Source organism: Haliaeetus leucocephalus, unplaced genomic scaffold, assembly GCF_000737465.1.
Source record: "Haliaeetus leucocephalus isolate CR32 unplaced genomic scaffold, Haliaeetus_leucocephalus-4.0 Scaffold0, whole genome shotgun sequence".
Taxonomy (NCBI): domain Eukaryota; kingdom Metazoa; phylum Chordata; class Aves; order Accipitriformes; family Accipitridae; genus Haliaeetus; species Haliaeetus leucocephalus.
The window spans coordinates 216,024-236,124 of NW_010972436.1; the positions used below are offsets into that span (position 1 = coordinate 216,024).

The following is a 20,101-nucleotide window of genomic DNA, read 5'->3' on the forward strand; positions in this document are numbered from 1 at the left end:
GCCCAAACTGGACAGATTGGCACAGTGTGACATTTATAAAAGTGTTATTCATGTGATATATGTAGTCTTTAAAATGCTAAAAAAGTGGAAGTTCAGCAGAACAGCAGATCTCTCTTACAGTATGACAGCTAAAATGTTAGAGTATAGGATTAAAACAGCAGTAAAGTTGACTTCCTAGATGGGGAGAGACAGAATTGGAAGTATTAACAATTTGAAAGTTCCCTTCTGATTCTAGTAAATGTTTTGTAAATATTCTTGTGGACATCAAGCTGCATGAACCAAGGCTACAACACAAAGATGCCTTTGAGTTAGCAGAGAGGGATTGTGGAGACATGCATTGCAGTGGGTTTTTTCGTGTGTGTTCTGTAGCCTGCATGCACAAACAGATAGTAGAAACCCAAATATAAGCAGGGTATCTTTCTGAAACACCCTAATGGTAGAGTTAGAGCCTTCTGTATATAACATACATATTAGTAAAAAAAAATAATCTTGAGAGGCAGATGGGAAAAGAGCATGATGCCAGACATTGCCTGCATCTCCTCATTTGTATGCCTGTTTTCTTGGGACTCTGGTGATCTTCTACTTGAACAAAACTTTCAAGTGCAAAACTAGACTTCAGTTCTGAGTGGGTTCAGTTGAATGTGGCAAGCACGAAACATGGCTAAATGAGAAAACATAATGCAGGCAGTTCTTCCAGGAAGTCTCCAATCTGAGGAGTCAGGGTTCTGTTTCCTGGAAAAGCATGAGCATTGTCTTACCATTTATTTAAAGGAAGAAGTCTCTTCAGGTGGCTTTATCCAGTTTGCTTTCAGGAAGAGAAAACCACAAGGTGGTCCAGAAATGAAATGCTTTTGTAATCTGTTTATTGATTTTTATTTATTTATTTAAGTATTTTTTTAAAAGGACAATGTATATGTATATACTCATTCATTACCACACTTAATGTGTCTAGTGATGTATCAGGCTTTTACAGAGGGACTAGCTAGGGTCCCCAAACAATTTTGCAGCTGTGGTCCAATCCTTGAGGATGAGTCATGAATCTACACACTGAATAATGGATTGAAGTATGTAAGAGAGCCTTCCTGAAGTGCATTTACTTAGGAGTTGATTGTATAAATGTAGATGATCATACATGGTATTCAAAAATATATATTCTGGGTGACAAATGTTTTCAGTCAAGTTTCATTCAAGGTAATATAAAAGTCCTAAGGGAGCAAGTTGTAGACCCTTTTGCTCAAATAGAGTGGACTTGTTTTGACTTTCCATCCTTTAAAACAAAGCAGGTAGGGAAAAAAAATACCATGTTTTGTCTTACTGGGTTTGTTGTCACCTAAAAGTGTCATTGGAGTTGTCAGGAGCAAAGCATGGAGCAGATGTCTTTGAGCATCCCTGTGCCAGTTCTTTCACAGGTTCCTGTACATCCTTTTCATTGGAGTATCTTGGTTTGAGCTTTGGTCAATTGTCTTGAGTGTTTTCTGATGGAGATCTTTCCCAGAGTGAAACATGGGCCTTGGATTATCATTCCTACAGTAGATCCAAGTGTGGTTTGAGAGGGTTGCAGGGTTCTTGTTGTTGCATCTTTAAACATGGTAGCAAAATATTTTATTACTCCCAGTAATAGCCATAGATAATAGCTGGAGGGTGAGGATTGTTTTGCAAAATACTGTTGGAAGTTTGTTTCTTCAGGGACACATAAGCAGGGGAAATGTTAATGCTGAAAATACACTCCAGCTGGTAGTAGGCTACTGACTTGTATTTTCTTGAATGTGAGTGATTCCTTTTACTTGCAGTACTTAAAAGGTTGGAAAGTTGCAAGGAGAGGGAATACAGATTGATGTACCAGAAAGTAGGAGACAAATACCAGATTTTAATTGCTACTAAAACAGTGAAATTGAGCAGCGGTATTGGTGTGACTGGGAGATGTGGATGTTATACCTTTTTTTTCCTCTTTCTTTTTCTCCCCATTTAGGAGGGCTTTCGAGCTGCCGCTCTGCTGCTGAACAGCATGCAGTCCTTTCGGGAGCAAAGTAGTTACCACGGAAACCAGCAGAGCTACCCGCAGGAAGTGCACAGTTCATCCCGACTGGAAGAGTTCAGCCCCCGCCAGCAGGCCCAGATGTTCCAGAGCTTTGGAGGAGGTGCTGGCAGTGGACGTCGTGGAGCAGCAGGAGCCTCTACAGCAATGCCTGGTGAGAGCTCTGGCCATCAGAGCTACCAAGGTTTCAGAAAAGAAGCAGGAGAGTTTTACTATATGGCTGCCAACAAAGATCCAGTGGCGTCAGGAGGGCAGCAGCCACCTCAGCGCAGGCCTTCTGGACCAGTACAGAGCTATGGGCCCCCTCAGGGGAGTAGCTTTGGGAGTCAGTATGGGAGTGAGGGACATGTGGGCCAGTTTCAAACACAGCACTCGACCCTTGGGGGTGTATCCCACTATCAACAGGATTATACTGGTCCTTTTTCTCCAGGGAGTGCCCAGTATCAGCAGCAGGCTTCTAGCCAGCAGCAGCAGGTGCAGCAGCTGAGACAGCAGATCTATCAATCTCATCAGCCTTTACCCCAGGCTTCCAGCCAGTCTGCTTCTAGCACCTCACACTTGCAGCCAATGCAGCGGCCATCCACCCTGCCTTCCTCTGCTTCTGGGTACCAGTTACGAGTGGGTCAGTTCAGCCAACACTATCAGCCACCTTCGTCATCCTCCTCCTCCTCTTTTCCTTCCCCACAGCGTTTTGGCCAGTCAGGACAAAATTATGATGGAAGCTACAGCGTGAATTCTGGGTCGCAGTATGAAGGCCATGCTGTGGGTTCCAATGCACAGGCATATGGGACCCAGTCAAACTACAGCTTTCAGACTCAACCGATGAAAAGTTTTGAGCAGTCTAAGCTGCCCCAAAGTGGGCAGCAGGGGCAGCAGCAGCAGCACCCACCTCAGCATGTAATGCAGTATTCAAATGCTGCCACCAAGCTCTCTCTTCAAAGTCAAGTGGGACAGTACAGCCAGACTGAAGTTCCTGTAAGGTCACCGATGCAGTTCCACCAAAACTTCAGTCCAATCTCTAATCCATCTCCTGCTGCATCTGTGGTTCAGTCTCCAAGCTGCAGCTCTACCCCTTCTCCACTCATGCCAGGTGGAGAAAATCTCCAGTGTGGGCAAGGCAACATGTCCATGGGTTCTAGAAACCGAATCCTGCAGATGATGCCTCAGCTTAGTCCTACACCATCTATGATGCCAAGCCCCAATGCTCATGCAGGGGGATTCAAGGGGTTTGGGCTGGAAGGACTGCAGGAGAAAAGGCTCACAGATCCAGGGCTGAGCAGCCTGAGTGCTCTAAGTTCTCAAGTGGCCAATCTGCCCAACACAGTCCAACACATGTTGCTCTCAGATGCCTTGGCACCTCAGAAAAAAAGTTCCAAAAGGTCATCCTCTTCAAAGAAGGCCGACAGCTGCACCAACTCAGAAGGCTCCTCCCAGGCGGAGGAGCAACTCAAGTCTCCCCTGGCAGAGTCCCTTGATGGTGGCTGTTCCAGTAGTTCAGAGGATCATGGGGAAAGGGTGAGACAGCTGAGCGGCCAGAGCACCAGCTCAGACACCACTTACAAAGGGGGTAACTTAGAGAGATCCAACTCCTCACCAGCACAAGGCTCTCAGAATGAGCCATCAAAACTCAGCAGCAGCCCTGCAGCTAGGGAAGATGTGGCCTCCCCTGATGGGAAGGAAGCTGTAGTGGCTGTGGAAAATGCCCCAAAAGTGAATGAAAAGGCAGTTGGGGTGATTGTCTCCCGGGAAGCCATGACAGGAAGAGTAGAAAAGTCAGGTGGACAAGATAAACCTACACAAGATGATGCTTCCACAGCCACTCAGGCACCAGCTAGTGCTAGTGGAGCAAAAGAAGCTGGGCATGCAGGGACGCAGCCAGAAACTCAAGGAGGAGGTAAAGGGAGCAAAAGTGGAGATAACACTAACCATAATGGAGAGGGGAACAGCCAGCCTGGTCATGCAGTTGTTGGGCCAAATTTTCCTGCAAGAACAGAACCTTCCAAATCTCCTGGCAGTTTAAGATACAGTTACAAGGATAATATAGCAGCTGGTATACAGAGAAATATTGGTGGCTTTCCACAGTATCCTTCTGGTCAAGAAAAAGGGGATTTTCCAGGGCACAGTGAGCGCAAAGGCAGGAATGAGAAGTTTCCTAGCCTCCTACAGGAGGTCTTACAGGGGTACCACCACCATCCAGACAGAAGGTATTCTAGGAATGCACAGGAGCATTCTGGGATGGCTGGGAGTTTGGAGGGAGCCATGAGGCCCAATATCTTAATTAGTCAAACAAATGAATTGACCAACAGAGGCCTCTTAAATAAAAGTATGGGGTCTCTCCTGGAAGGCCCTCACTGGGGTCCCTGGGACAGGAAGTCTAGCAGCACAGCTCCTGACATGAAGCAGATAAATCTAGCTGATTACCCTATTGCTAGAAAGTTTGATGTGGAGTCTCAGTCTTCTGCCCATGAAGGGGGAGCGCTCTCAGAGAGGAGATCAGTGATCTGTGACATATCTCCATTAAGGCAACTTGTCAGAGATCCTGGCCCTCACCCAATGGGGCACATGGGTCCTGAGGCCAGAAGTGGAAGGAGTGAACGTCTTGCCCCTGGCTTGAGCCAGTCAGTAATACTCCCTGGTGGTTTAGTATCCATGGAAACAAAGATGAAAGCTCACAGTGGGCAAATAAAAGAAGAAGATTTTGAACAATCGAAGAGCTCAGCTAGTCTCAATAATAAAAAAACAGGAGACCATTGTCATCCTGCTGGCATCAAGCATGAATCTTTCCGAGGCAATGCTAGCCCTGGAGCTGCAGTCTCCGATGCTGCTCCAGACTACATTCCCCAGCAGGACAGCAGATCAATGCAGATGAGACGAGCACCTGGCAGAACTGGAAGCAGCAGGGGTAAATCACCTTCTCAATTTCAGGATCTTGCTGATAAGCTGAAAATGTCACCAGGCAGAAGCAGAGGCCCAGGGACAGATCTGCATCACATGAACCCACACATGACACTATCTGAAAGAGTTAACAGGGGTTCCTTGCATTCTGCTTACCCTCAGAATTCAGAAGGCCCATCTTTGGCTTCAGCATATCACACAAATGCTAGGCCTCATGCTTTTGGTGACCCTAACCAGAGTTTAAATTCCCAGTATCATTACAAGAGACAGATATACCAACAACAGCAAGAAGAATACAAAGATTGGGCAAGCAGCGCGGCTCAAGGTGTGATTGCTGCAGCTCAGCACAGGCAGGAGGGAGCAAGGAAGAGCCCAAGACAACAGCAATTTCTGGAAAGAGTAAGGAGTCCCTTAAAAAATGATAAGGATGGAATGATGTACCTTCAAGGTGGCTCTTATCATGATACTGGAAGCCAGGAAGCTGGGCGCTGTGTTATGGGGAGTGACAGTACTCAGAGCAAATGCACTGAACTGAAACACGGCAACCAGAAGTTGCAGCATCATGAATCTGGATGGGACCTGTCTCGGCAAACTTCTCCTGCCAAAAGCAGTGGCCCTCTTGGAGCAGCCAACCAAAAAAGATTTTGCCCTCAAGAAAGCGATGGGCATCGACGAGAGGAATCTACAGATTTGCCCAAGCCTAGTAATGCCATGCTCAGGCTCCCTGGCCAGGAAGACCAGTCTCCTCAAAATCCATTAATTATGAGGAGGAGAGTCCGTTCTTTCATCTCGCCTATCCCTACCAAAAGACAGCCACAGGATATGAAGAACAGTGGCAGTGAAGATAAAGGGCGACTGATGACTTCAGCAAAAGAAGGAGCTGATAAAACCTACAACTCCTATGCCCATTCATCTCAAAGCCAAGATGTTGGCAAGTCAGTTGCAAAGGGAGATTCCTTCAAGGACCTGCCAAGTCCTGACAATAGGAATTGCCCTGCTGTTTCCCTCACAAGCCCGGCTAAGACCAAAATATTGCCCCCCAGAAAGGGGCGAGGATTAAAACTGGAAGCTATTGTTCAAAAAATTACATCTCCCAATATTAGGAGAAGTGTTTCTACCAACAGTGCTGAAACTGGTGCAGATACTGTCACTCTTGATGACATCCTGTCTCTTAAGAGTGGATCTGAAGGAGGAAATGTGGCTGGACATGGACCAGAGACTGAAAAGAGAAAAGCAGAGATGTCAGATCAAGTGGGGACAGCAAGCCAGGATACAACTGGTGAAATAACTCTTCCAAGATCTTCAGAAGAGTGGCAAAGCAGTGAGGATGATAAAACCAAGAAAGAGGTCCCTGAAACTGCCAGTGTTGGTAAAGAAGGAGCAGGATCCAGTGCAGTACCGCTACCTTCTCAGAAGTCAGGTGGTCAGGGAAGGTCTGATGGATCTGTAAGCGGAGCTGGAACTCTGACCTTTTCCGACCCAAAAACAATTTCCTCTTCTAGTGTGTTTACTTCTGAACCAAACCCAAAGTCTGAGGAAAAAGATGGAGATGTGACAAACATTTCACCCAAGCCAGATGGTTTCCCTCCAAAGGGATATTTTCCCTCTGGAAAGAAAAAGGGGAGGCCAATTGGGAGCGTGAACAAGCAGAAGAAGCAGCAGCAGCAACTGCCACCACCACCGCCACCCCCACCAGTACCTTCCCAGTCTTCAGAAGGGGTAGGTGGTGGTGAGCCAAAGCCGAAGAGGCAAAGGAGGGAGAGGCGAAAACCTGCAGCACAGCCACGGAAGCGGAAGCCTAGACGGGCTGCTCCAATTGTGGAGCCTCAAGAACCAGAGATCAAGCTTAAATATGCTACCCAGCCTGTAGATAAAACTGACTCCAAGAATAAGTCCTTTTTCCCTTATATTCATGTGGTAAACAAGTGTGAATTAGGCGCTGTGTGCACAATCATTAATGCGGAGGAAGAGGAGCAGAACAAATTGGTGAGGGGTCGGAAAGGGCAAAGGTCTTCAACACCCCCTCCTAGCAATGCGGAGAGCAAAGTGCTGCCCACCTCAACTTTCATGCTGCAGGGCCCTGTAGTAACAGAGTCTTCTGTCTTAGGGCATCTGGTTTGCTGCCTGTGTGGCAAATGGGCCAGCTATCGTAACATGGGTGACCTCTTTGGTCCTTTCTACCCCCAGGATTATGCAGCTACCTTGCCCAAGAACCCACCTCCAAAGAGGGCCACAGAAATGCAGAGCAAGGTCAAGGTACGGCACAAAAGTGCTTCTAATGGTTCCAAGACGGATACAGAAGAGGAGGAGGAACAGCAACAACAGAAGGAACAAAGAAGCCTAGCTGCTCATCCCCGCTTTAAGAGGCGGCACCGCTCTGAGGACTGTAGTGGAGCCTCTAGGTCACTTTCAAGGGGAGCTTCTTGTAAAAAAGCAACCACTGATGGTGGCAGTGGTGGTGAAAAGACTCCTTTGGACTCAAAACCCTCTATGCCCACTTCAGAAGGTGGCACTGAGCTGGAGTTACAAATTCCTGAACTACCTCTTGACAGCAATGAATTTTGGGTCCATGAGGGTTGTATTCTCTGGGCCAATGGGATCTACCTGGTCTGTGGCAGGCTCTATGGGCTGCAGGAAGCTGTGGAGATTGCAAGAGAGATGGTGAGTACCTAACATTGCTATACAAAATTATTTGTTTTCATTTGCAATATATATACCATTTGGAATACCATTTTTCCTTGTTCCTCTCTCATGTCTTAAGCGATCATCTTTCATCTTAAGTAAATCTCTAGTGATGTCCTTTTGATGACCTCGTTTAGATCTCTGCCACACCTGATCAGACAGATTTTTCAGGCATCCAAAAGCTGGGTGCTCATTACCTACTAAAAGTTCTGGATGTCCAAAGGCTTTCTCATGACTACAATGATCTTTTTTTCTCCTTATTCTATCCTGTTAGATATTTAATATTCTCTAGAGCTCTTCTCGGAGTCATACAGTGAAAGGACAAGTGGCAGCAGAGACAAATTGCAACAAAGAAAATTCCAGTTAAATATTAGGCAAAAAAATTTCGGTGAGGGTGGTGAAACAATGGATTGAGGGAGGGGGAATGACAGAGAAGCTGTAGAATATCTGTTCTCGGAGATGCACAAATGTGACAGGGCAAGGCCCTAAGCAACCCACTTTACCTCTGAAGTTGGATCTAGCTTCAAAGTTGGCTCTGCTTTCAGCAGGGGTCCCTTCCAACCTAAGTTAATCTGCGACTGTAATACCTATTACACAACTGTAGGAGAATTTGCAGTGCTTACAAAAGAAGGTGGATAGAGTAGAATCACGCAGAGGTCTGTAAGCTTTAAGTGAAACGTGAGTGGGTTTTAGTATTGATGAATTCAGTACGAATTATACCACAAATCATACGGATAATTGACTTTCTCCAAAGCGTGAGTATACAAGTGAGAAGAAATACGTAGAATTAAAGCAGGGACAAAGGGAGAACTATTTACAACCACCTGGTTGTGGATGGAGACAGCTGCTATTCTTGATTTTCTTAGACAGAAGCCAACACTAAAACCGCAGTATGATGCTCGCTTTGCCATCATCAGTATGCTGCATCCCTTTATTTATGGTTACCTTTTGCATTATGCCTTCTGTCCTGGGCCGGACCATGGAAGAAGAGGCACTAGACTACTTTTTCCTGTTGTCTTCAGATTATTGCTTTTCTAAACAGTGTGGGGATCCAGTTTTTATCTTCTCTTTGCTCTGTATTGTTACATAGAACATGCTCGTTTCCTCGCCATGAGCTTTTTCTCTTCAGGTTTGATTCCTGGCTTGTTCTGCACTTTCACTCGCTGTTCTTTGACAGTAATTACATGCTGCTTTGCCCTAACTTGATTTGGCCTCCATTCTTGTTTCTAGCCTCTCATTAAACAAAGTCAATAAATTTCATTTGGTTTTCATTGAGCTGTGCCTGCATGCTTGTTCTGATGCAACTGCTGAATTTCTTATCTCTGATAATTGCAAGGTTTCTTTCAGGATCTCCACCACTGTTTGGATTCTACTTGCAATGTGGCTGTGCTTTCATATGTCTTGTAGTTCACTGGTATTTTGAATTTGGATTGCTCCAGCCTGATTTTCCCTTTTTCCTGTTTTCAGGGTGTGTCTTTCATTTATGATCCTTGTTCTCCCAATAGCAAATGCCTTCTCTGCAAGTTGTTGAGTTGTCCTCCAGCAATCCTTTTTGTGTTCCTATACCTGCAGAGGGCGTATGCCCGGCAGAAATGGGCTACACTGATAGGCTCTAATCAAGCTTGACAAATACTACTGGCCCATTATCCACAACATTTTTATATGGGTTTTGCATGTTGTTTGACATCTAGTTCTTTCTTTGCATGGGATCTTAATGACTTTCTGACAATACACTTTGGCCTACCCTTTGTCACTTTCTTCCAACCGTTATGATCATCTCCTTGTCACAAATGGAATTTATTTTTTTTTTCTTCTCTTCCGAACCCTTTAATCTGCCCTTATGGCACTGTACAGGAACATCTCCTTATCTCCCTTGAATCTTGTGTCCTTTCTCTCTACCTCTTTCCTTTAATCACTTGCTCAACTCCTAGCTTTTCTTTTCGCTCATAGTACCTGTAGACACAAGTGTTTCCCTTTTTTTTTTTTTTTTTTTTTTTTGAAAAAGAAGGGTACAAAATGCCTGTGGCCTCTCTTGCCTTGCAACTACCTCTTAATTTCCTTTCCCTTTTTTCATCTCAAAATTCTTTGAGTGCATTGTCTGGGGCTCTTGTCCTCCACTGCAGCTTCGATTGTGCTCTACTACAATTGTAATCAGTGTTTACGGTGATCTCTTCCTAGCTAAGGTTCAGATCCAGTACTTCATTTTCCTTTCCCTGTCAGCTACATTTGTCACTGTCAGCTGTGCTGCTCTTGAAGTGTTATTCCACCTTTGTCTCCCATCTGTGTCCTCTTTTGATTACTTCCTTGCTTTCCACTATTTTGGCAGGGGCTGTTGTTCATTACTCCCAACTTTTTGTGGGGGGTTCACTGAAGTTCTGCTTGTGCTTCCCCTTTATCCTGCAATACCATGCCTTTGGGTATATATCTTTTGGTAATCTGGTCACTTTTTTCCAGAGTCTTGTAGAGCTTCCTTTTTGCTCTAGAGCCATGTTCTTCTGCCACAAACTTAAAAAATGTTCCTGAATTCATGGTGACTTCTCAGGCTCTCACTTCAAAACGTGGCTTTTAATTTACATCATCCTTAATCCATTGTCTGCCATCTTGTTCTGATTTTCTTGTCACTCAGATTCACAATCTCCTAGTTTGATTTTAAAACTATTTCTTCCTCATTCTTCCTACTTAAGGCTGTAAGAAATACTGCTTACTTTCTGTGTATGAGAAGTAATATGTAGCCTTTCAGTGCTCTCCACTGTTCTGTTTGGGTCCATTTTTAATCTAGTTATAAGACTGAATTTTCAGGGACAGGGACCATTTTCCTGTGTGTGCTTTGTTTTGTTATGTCTTATACAACAAACACAGTAACAGGTGTCCTAGCTGAATGCTGGGCTCTTCTGCATTATGTCCACAGAGCAATCCATCTTTCTCTTTCACCTCTGTCACAAATAATGGAATAGGTTTTCTCCTAGGATTATTTTTTCCTTAACCTTTTTATCCTATTGTAGCAAATTGTAGTGCTGTATTCTTCTCTGGAAGCAGTATATCCTCCCCGCTTCAGTTAGGAGATGGTTATGTGCAACACAAAGGTGGTAGCCAGGGTATTCAGAGGTGTACCTGACAGAAGCCATCCCCAGGCAGCGGAAGGGCTGTTGAACTAGACTCTTTTGCCCCGCTGCCTGAGGATAGCCTTCTGGCTCAAGACAGCTGATTTTCTGTGCTTATTGTGTATGCTCTTTCTTTACCTCTCCCTTCCTTGGCAAGTGCATTTTCTTTTTGTTCCCTCCGACATGTAGTTCATCAGTGTTAGTGTCCTGGAAAAGCAGACGTGCAAACCATGAAGCTGCTTGGTAGCAGGAGAGAGTAGATGGATGTGTGTACAAGCATACAGGAATCTAGGTCTTAGATTTGGTCTAGGGTAAGGAAAGACATTCGTTTATGGCATATGAAGGGTCATGAGCCTGGAAGTGAATAATTCATGTAATGCATTCTGTGCAGATGAAATACTGCCATAATTCAAAATCTATGTAAACTGTTTGTAATACCCACAAAGGGCAAATGCGCACCAAATTTAGACTGTATCCGTACCATTGAGTTGAAATATTTTCTTCAGAGATCTGGCTCTATTGATGTTGCTTATGCAGCATTGTTTTGGGTTTGTGTGGCCAGGTTTTGGTAGTGGGTGAGGGGCCGCAGGGCCAGCTCCTGTGAGAAGCTCCTCGAAGCTCCCCGGGCTCCAAGCTGGACCCGCCTCTGGCCCAGGCTGAGCCCCTCAGCAACGGTGGTAGCACCTTGGGAGAACAGATTTCAGAAGGGAAACCTGTAGTGAGTAGTGGGATTGGAATGTGAGATGAACACCTCTGCAGATACTGAGGTTGGTGGAGGAGGAGCAGAGGAGGAGGCGGAGGAAGGGATGCCCCTGCAGCCCATGGAGGGGAGCAGGGGAGCAGATGCCCACCTGCAGCCTGGGGAGGAGCCCACGCAGGAGCAGGGGGATGCCCCCCAAGATGGCCATGACTCCATGGGAAAGCCTGCACTGGAGCAGCCTGTGCCTGAAGGACTGCAGCCTGTGGAAAGGTTCCATGCTGGAGCAATTTGTGAAGGACTGCAGCCTGTGGGAAGGACCCATGCTGGAGAAGTTTGTGGAGGACTGTCTCCCGTGGGAGGGACCCCACGCTGGAACAGGGGAAGAGTGAGTGAGGAGTCCTCGCCCTGAGGAGGAAGGAGTAGCAGAGACAATGTGGGAGGCTATATATGACTATTATTGAATATTAATGAATTAATGAATATTATTGAATATTATATGAATAAATGTCTGTGTCTTACTGCAGTGGTTTTTTAGAACAGCCCCATAGTCCATCTCAAGGAAGGCTTAGAATATATGTGAGATTGCTCAGAGATTGACTTGCACCAGAGGCTCTAGAAGAATTTGAGATGAGAGGTATTATCTTAAAAAGGTTTATCAAACTGTGAAGTGATTCTCCTGAGCTTTGAGCTTTTCCTTAAAATCTGATTTCACCCTAGAGAGAAAATGGTGTAAATGTATCCTCTTATCCAGCTGGCTTCCAGAGTGCTAGAATCTGCCCTTGTCACAGGCAAAAAGGTGTTCCTTTTACTCTGGCCATTCTGGAAGGCTTCTGGGTTCTGAGAATGTGAATAGTTAATCAGATTAATTCGGCTGCTTCAGATGCAGAATGGCTTAATCCTTCTCCTTATTTTGAGGTTCAAATTAGATATCCCAGCAGATGGAGCTACCTGCTAAGTAGTCTGTCTTTCTCTGTTAGGCTGATTGTTAAACCATAGTAAGAGTGCTAACTGCCCTTCTTCCAGTTAGACATTCTTGGTTCCAAGGCTAACAAAATCTTGAACTGAAAAAATGCCATCTGCCTAGTGCTGGATGATTCTGTTGCCTATAAAATGCTTGTTTTCAAATATTGAAGGTGGCCAGACACCCAGTTTTGGACTAGGTAAAGCAGATTACAAGTGATTTGAGATAAGATACTTGCCTTATGATGCTAAGAATCTTAGAGCAGGTATTCCTGCAGCAGGTTTGAAAATATATCCATATTCTTCCTTCGGAAATTTTTTGGTCTCTCTTCTTACAGTCATGTCAACCATTTCTTTGCATTTATAGTTTTGGAAAACTAACACTTGCATGCAGTTTGCTATAAATACCTTTAAGGAAACAGTTCCCTACCTTGTTTATCTTCTCATTGTTTTCCTGTTCATGAGAAACTCATTTTCATGCAAGATGAAATCTTGGTTACCTTTGAAACTGGCAAAATTATGGAGTCACTTTGGTAGTTGTCAGCAGACTTAGTGTTCGAAAGAACTGATGGTCTTTATTCTCAGTATTAAATTTAGGAGGCTGTAAGTGAAGAGCAGAACAATGCAGAGAACATTCTTTGTGTTAGGTTGAGTTGCAGAATCCGAGAAGATAGTTCTACTATTGTTTTCTAAAAAGCTGTTCACTAGGAGGTAGTATGCTGTTTCTTAGAATTTTTTTATAAAACACCTTTTTTTCCAAGACAAGAGGCTCTGGCCTAGCACAGGTATTACTTCTGGGTTTGCTTTTGTTTTGTTTTCTTCTCTCCCCCTCCCCTTGTTAGAATTGACCTTGCTGAAGGTAAATGTAGCTCTTGTTTCTGCTGACAGTACTCTGTGAAAGGAAAACTAGTTTATCCCCCTTTTAAAGATCTCTTTTAAAAGGTCTAAAGAATTTAATGCTTTTCTCATCAATCTCTGCTTCGTTCCCAGCTTGAGAAATATTTTAATCCTCATACATGGAAAGAAGTCCTTCGAACCTGTTTCCTATGTTGCTTCTGATTACAAGGATCATCTTGGGTTTCAGTCAGGAGAACTTCAGAGTAACAAGCGGTGAAGGGTAAAATCTGCCCATGATCTACCGTATAATGGAAGGAGATTCTGGGTTTTCTGTCACCAGTCTGGAATTTTGTCTGTCCAACTCTCCATGGATTATCTTTCAAAGCCTGCTACTTACCTGAAGAGGAGAAATCTACCTGCTTTAGGACTGTTAACAAGCCTGTTCAGAAGGTCAGACTGACTTCGGAGAAAGTTCTTAAAAACCACATATGGGCTTATAGAAGTTCGGAACCTAAATGCATGTCTCTCTCTTCTTCGCAAATTTATACTCAGATATTTGAATTTTTGATTACTGTTGGGCAGTGGCAGCCTTCTGGCTCATGTTGAGTGTGCCTGTGTTAGTTGGTAGGACTGGAGTTAGGTTTACACATACTATGCAGATTTCATGGTGAGCAACTTCTGGTTTGACACAGAGAAGTTTTTCTTGACCACTTAAGACTCCTTATAGTTGATCTCCCACAGTATCTTATCTGTGGAAATCTGTACCATAGAAGAAGTAAGGATTGCCTATCTATAATATTTTGTTTACTCTGTTGCTTTCATAGAACCGTTTTCTTTTGTTTACCTCTACCATTCTGGAGCCTAGCGGTAAATTGGGTAAAGAAAGGTGCCTAGAGGGATCACTAGGAATTAAGCTACTTATATTCTCAGATTGGGGTAGTCAAAGCCTAACAAAAATGCTCCCACACTCTATAAGTAATTGCTTTTAAAAGGTTCCTGACTGTGTGGCTAATCAAATGCCTAAGCTAAGGAATCAGTATGAACTGAGAATATTGGTGGAAGGTTAGCCACCTCTGGGAAAACAAAGCAAAATAGCTTCTAGCCCCAGAAACTTGAGTAGTGTAGCACCATGAGCCTAAAGGCGTCACTTTATTCTGAATGTCTCCTTTGGCATAGGTGTGCTTTGTTATCCCTAAGCCATGCTGGGAGTGAGTTGCTGTCAAGAGGAGTGATCCTACTTCATCCTCTTCGCAAGCTGCTTGCTCCCACTGTTTCTCTTGTGCTAGATCTACCAACTGTGCATTTGCGAAGTGCATTGATTTTTAGCTAGCTAATCAATCAGAAAACTAGCTTGGAGTGGGGGGATCTTTGTGCCAGGTTAGCCATCTGAAACCACTTACTCTCTGAACTGTGTTTGCTGCATCTGACAGGGGAGGGCCCTTTCCACTGGTAATTATAACCATTAGATCAAGTTAGCTGTAACACAAAATTGTGCCCAGGTGACACCACTGCTTGAAAGTGGTTTAGGCCCATGGTGCTACTCTTTCTAAGTGTTGGGAGATAAATGCTGACCTTTTACTCATTATCCTTCTTTTTAAAGAAGAAAAATGTGCAGAACCTGACTCCTCCCATACCCACCTGCCCTCCCCCTGCCAAAAAAAAAAAAAAAAAGCCCCTCAAGTGAAGTTCTGCATCAGGTCAGGGTTCAGCTGAAATAACAATCTGCTGCTTCAAGACCATAAGCCTGACAAGCACAGGAAGGGAAAACCTGTGTTTCTTACACCCAGACCTGTAACAGTAGGGAGAAATTTCCAGAGTAGGAAGAAGTGACACTGGAGCTTGTTAATTTTTCACTGTGGGGAAAGGGAAACCAGTAACGAATTTAAAACCTGCCTGTTAGCAGTGGTTGAAAAAAAGGGGTGTATTGAGAACATTGCTTATTTTTATCTCTGGCAACAGCTTTTAGTATGCTTTAACCCCTCAAGTGAGGAGTGCCACAGAGTGTCGAGGCATCTTCCACAGTTACCCTTAGAGTGGTTGATTTCTTGGTTTTCATTGATGGACTGTGTCCAAACACCTAGTTGCCTGAGCCGGAAACGTGCTTGCTCTTTCTTGAAGACCGTCCTTAGTACAATTAATTTAATATTCATTTTCATTGCTTGGGAAATTGCAGCATCTTTAGTATTCTTCTGCAGTGTTACAAAAATAAGGAAGCATGAAATTTTGGGTGGAGAAGAAATTCTGAAAGACAGGCTGAATAATGAACTTCAGATTTGGTTTTGTTAGAAAGGCGTTGTCATCTGCTGTGCTACTGAAACTCTCTGTGCTGTCGTGACTCCTGGTCTGTAAGAGTGTGCTGCCACAGAGATGAGAACCTGCTAGGAGCCCCTGTTGTATCTCAGTTCATTGCTTTCCTCTGGTAGGGACCTAGAAGCATGAATGGCTAGTGCTACAGCACTTTGTAGCTTACAGCAGTTCTGTATATTGCTATCAACAAGCCTCAGATGCCAAAGAGGTGAGCAGACAGAATCCACACCTACATTTCTGATGCATATATTTCAATATCTTGTGTGATTGGAAGCCATTAATTACATTTGTGAAATGAAGCTGGCTTTCCTTGGCTTTATTGTGAGTAGAAATCAGGTAAAACTGGTGCAGCATGTTGATGATCATGGATTGTAGATGGCAGGAAGTACAGTTTAGTTGAGGTCTTAAACATTAAATATGATATTGGGAAAAGAGGAAAGACTTTTTCCAGCGTCAGCCTTTTGTATGGGGGCAGAGAGAAGATGAAGTGTAGGCAGGGAATTAATTTCTGTGCATCTTTACTAGCAGACTCCTTTGCCGTTAGTTTATCCCAAAGTATGGGCATTACGTCAGCGCTTGCGTGTGGTTTTATATTTTACTGTTTGTCTACCGTGTGGAGTGAGGAAAGCGGAAAACAGATTTACTGACAATAGAGTGTTGGGAAAGAACAAAATGTTTAACCACTTGCATTAGTTGTAGCCAGGAGCACTGGAAGGCAACTTGTATGTATAAAGGAGCTTACTCATGCCACAGTTGTGGCCTTTCCATAAAGCATCAGGGATCCTCAAAATCTATGTACAGTTTTCATTTAAAAATACATTTAAGTAACTTTAATTTCTAAGAAGCTCTTCCAAATGTCAAGGGGGCCTTCTCTGTGCAGGAGATTTCTAAACAAAGCTTTAGAGCTTTTTGTCTGGCTATCCACAAGCTCACACAATCCTTTTTTGTAAGATTTAAGTTGCCTGTTAGTGTAGAGATGCCAAACTCTTGCTAAATTCTCATAGCAAGTGAATACAATCTATTTATGTATCATTTTAGCCTGAATCTTTTTAAGCTGTGCTGGCAGAAAGGTTGTTAAGATTCCCCAAAATAGGGGATGAGAGTTGTTGTGCTGTTTGTGTTTTGTTAACTTAAACTGAACTCATTTTTTTTAACTTGGACTAATTCCAGATGCTAGTCATTTGATCTGTATCCCCTTAACTTCATTAGAAAAATGTTACTACCAAATAAGTGGTGAAGGGCATTCAGGAACTTCAGAAGTCTATTCTGCTCCATGCCTCTGTGTTTAAAAAGCCCTGTATTTGATTACAACTAGGGAAAAATGCAAACCTTAAAAAAATATTTTCCCTGATTTTGAAAAAATATTTCTTCTTAATCTCTCTTTGTGTGTTCAGTTTGATAAGAGCTTAATTTATGGAGGTAGGAATTCATAACTTTCTGTTATATAATATTGTATGGATTATTAGAATTATGTTCTATCATTTGTAAGACTTTTTAAATAAAAAAATTTACAGTCTCTGTTTTATTTTTAAAATAAACGTTAGCCTGAATCCTTTGATCACTGAATAAGCAAAAACAACACTTCAGCTATACTAATGTTCTACCATTCATAATAAAGGAAAGCTCTTCAAACACTGCGATGCAAACCAGGTTCATAAAAAGCTATATAAGCATAGTGTTTTGTGCAGTAGCCAGGCTGGGGTAGGAATGGTGCAGGCAAAACTGAGATGCTTACTGATGGTGGTGTGAGATTTTTTAAAAATACAATATAGAAAGCAATTTTTAAACTTTTTTCTTTTCAAGAGTAAATTTTCATCTGTCTGCTCATTATAAACCTAGTTATATAACTCCAATATCTTTTTTTTTTTTAATTAGAGAAATATGTTCTGAAAGAGGTTAGATTAATTTCCTTAGATTTAGACGAGTAAAAATAAAACTGAAGTATGATGAGTATTCATGTAATAATTTTAGAAACTACAGCAAAATTAAAACTCGTTTTTTTGCCTTGGAGAATGTTACTCTGCAGAGACAAGAACTGGAGAGAAGAGGTTCTGTCTGTGCTGCACATTTTGCCTGAGGTTATGGAAGAAGCCAGGAATGGAGTTTGAGTTCCCTGAATCTTAAACCCATCCTTTTCAGCTAATCTAAAGTGTGCTACTCTTACACTGTTGTGCTCTGGGTAGTTTTTCTTTCTTGGCAGAGGAAATATTTTTCAAACAATTTCATACACTTAGCTGGACTCTGTGTGAAGTATAGGATAGTCTTCATGGATGGAGCACTTTGGAAAAAAGTTATTAATGAACCTTCATTGTTATGGATTGGATCTCAGCCAGCTGCTTGGTGATTAAAGTTTAATTGCATGATGATTAGCTTTCATTAGTAAGCAATTAGCATTTAACAGCAGTCTTGTATTGCTAAAGCTATGGACGAGCATAAGTGGCTTGAGCCATGTTGGGAATGTATGTAGCTGGAGATGTGGGCACAAAGTTGTTTGGGGAATATGGGGATGTGAATTCTGATGTTAGTTGCCTTCAACAGCTCATTCCTACTGCAGCATTGAGCCAGGAAGCGAGATAGGGGTGGGAAATGGAGCATATGGCCAACACAGCACAGCCTGGGCATAGGGCACAGAGACTGGCTCTGGGTTAGCCCTCATGGAGGGAGCTATCAAAAATAATAGTCTTCCTCAAAGGGCCCTTTGAAGTTCCAAGTTGCTCTTACAGTAATGCTGGTTTTCACGGTCTTAGCCCACTCCTTGCCACAACTGAAACTCTTTCTCTCTCTTTCTCCCCCTGAACTTGATGAAATTCTCTTTTTTTTACTGTGATAGCAGTCCTTGATTGCCTTGTGCCATGGTGGGTAAGTTAGGGGAAAGATGAGTGCAGGGCAAGGGCTGGGGGAAGTGAAATAGATGAGGTAGTAAGATGAGGGTGGAGGGAGGTAGGAATATAGGAAAAGGTCAAGGCTCCTTTGCTGTTAAAGGTGCAAAAGAGCAAAGTGTGTCCTCTGTAAGCCACTTCTGCTCCACTGAGGAGTCTGTTGTGAAGATGAAATATGGTGCTAATTTCTAGGCTAAGATAGGGTTGTGAGAAGCTATTCTTCTCCCTCACACCTCCCCTTCTGCCAGCACTACTGCTCTGTGACTGAACCAAGTCAGGTAGCTGATCTGGCCTGTAAATTCTCCCCACCCCTCACCCCCCTGATTTTTATCCAGCTAATTTTTTGGCTGGACCGGCTTTCTTGACTCTTAGTGTCAATACCAATACAGGGAAATGCCCCAGCTAGGGATAGGAGGGGGCAGCAGGTTGTGCAAGTACAAACTGATGTCTTAAAATGATCTGGAAGTGAGTGGACTGGTCAAGACCATAACTTTGGATAGAAAGTTTTTCCAGAGTGATATTACTAATTACACAAACTAGTAAATTCAATAAAAGGTATATTTGAAAATTTGTCTAAGGTGGTTCTCAAATGTATATAGCTTTGCAGCATTTATTACTGATGTCAAGTGCAACCACCTAGTTGTCTAGACATATGAAAAGGTAGGGGGTTTTCCTTTTTATTATTATGACTACTACTACTATTATTATTATTATTATTGCATGATCTAGAACCACTAGAGACTGTATGCTCCCTCCCCTCCTCTGGCCTAACTTGCCAGACAGAGTAACCTAAAGCAGGCATTTCTCTTCAGTTAAAAGGACTCAAATAGCTGCAGTTTCTTTTGAGAAATTCTAGCACTGCTCAAGGCATGACTTGAATCATGTAGATCTACTTAAGTTGTCTTCAGACTTGCTGAGCTGTTGGTAAAAGTAGACATAGCAGTGTAGGATTTAGCGTAAAATACCAACCCTACTCAAGACAAAGACCGTGGTGAGTGGCAAAGCCCGCCCAGGCCTCTGTGCACTGCTGCTGCACTGCTTGTCAGCACCTGAGCTACCAGTGGTAAAAATAGATTGCGTATGTCTTCCTGAGGTCTGGTTGCACAACCGATTGTAGCATAAATATATATAAGTCTTATCTCAACTAGCTAATTGTTGTCTGTGTCCTAAGCTTTCCTTCTGTTTGAGAAAATACTAAAGATTGATGTTAAAAATCGGTTGTGCAGTCTTCACTTACTAATGATTTTTTATTATTATTTTTTCTGTTTCTAGCTCCTTGCATGTTTTGTTTTGATTTATGCTTAGGTCCTTTAGTTCTAACTCAAGCTGTATGTTTGTCTTTTTCTCATGGTTTATCATTTCACAATACGTGGTGGTGTTGGTACTTTGCACTATAGTGCTGTTACCTGCAACTTTTCTTGAACGTTTGACTCCTTTGTTCTTACTGAGAACTCATGCTTGCTAAGTTTCAGAAAGTTACTGTTGGTTAAAGGAGACTGTCCAGCTTCATAAAAAACTTACTACTAAGGGAGGGGAAAAAGGAGGAGGGTGTCCTGGCATGAATTTCTGAAATGAGGACTTTCTCTAAAGGGCACTGCTGCTCAATGTGAAACTTAAAAGGAACGTAAAAGGGGGGGTGGACATGGGGGGGGGGGGGGGGGGGGGGGATGCCACGTAATTTAGTTTAAGGTTTGGGGGTTTTGAA

At 43.2% G+C, this 20,101-nt stretch overlaps 1 protein-coding gene across 3 annotated transcripts in view; it reads left to right on the top strand.

Annotated features, from left to right (window-relative positions):
• The window catches only part of TCF20 (transcription factor 20 (AR1)), a 130,666-nt gene that overhangs the window by 83,757 nt on the left and 26,808 nt on the right, over positions 1 to 20,101 (top strand). For all 3 annotated transcript variants that reach the window (XR_774471.1, XM_010567599.1, XM_010568412.1), the window contains exon 3: positions 1,970 to 7,591. Coding sequence is in view for 2 of the 3 variants with exons in the window: in XM_010567599.1 (XP_010565901.1) it covers positions 2,006 to 7,591 (5,586 nt within the window). In the remaining variant the exon portion in view is untranslated. The remainder of the gene's footprint in view (positions 1 to 1,969; positions 7,592 to 20,101) is intronic.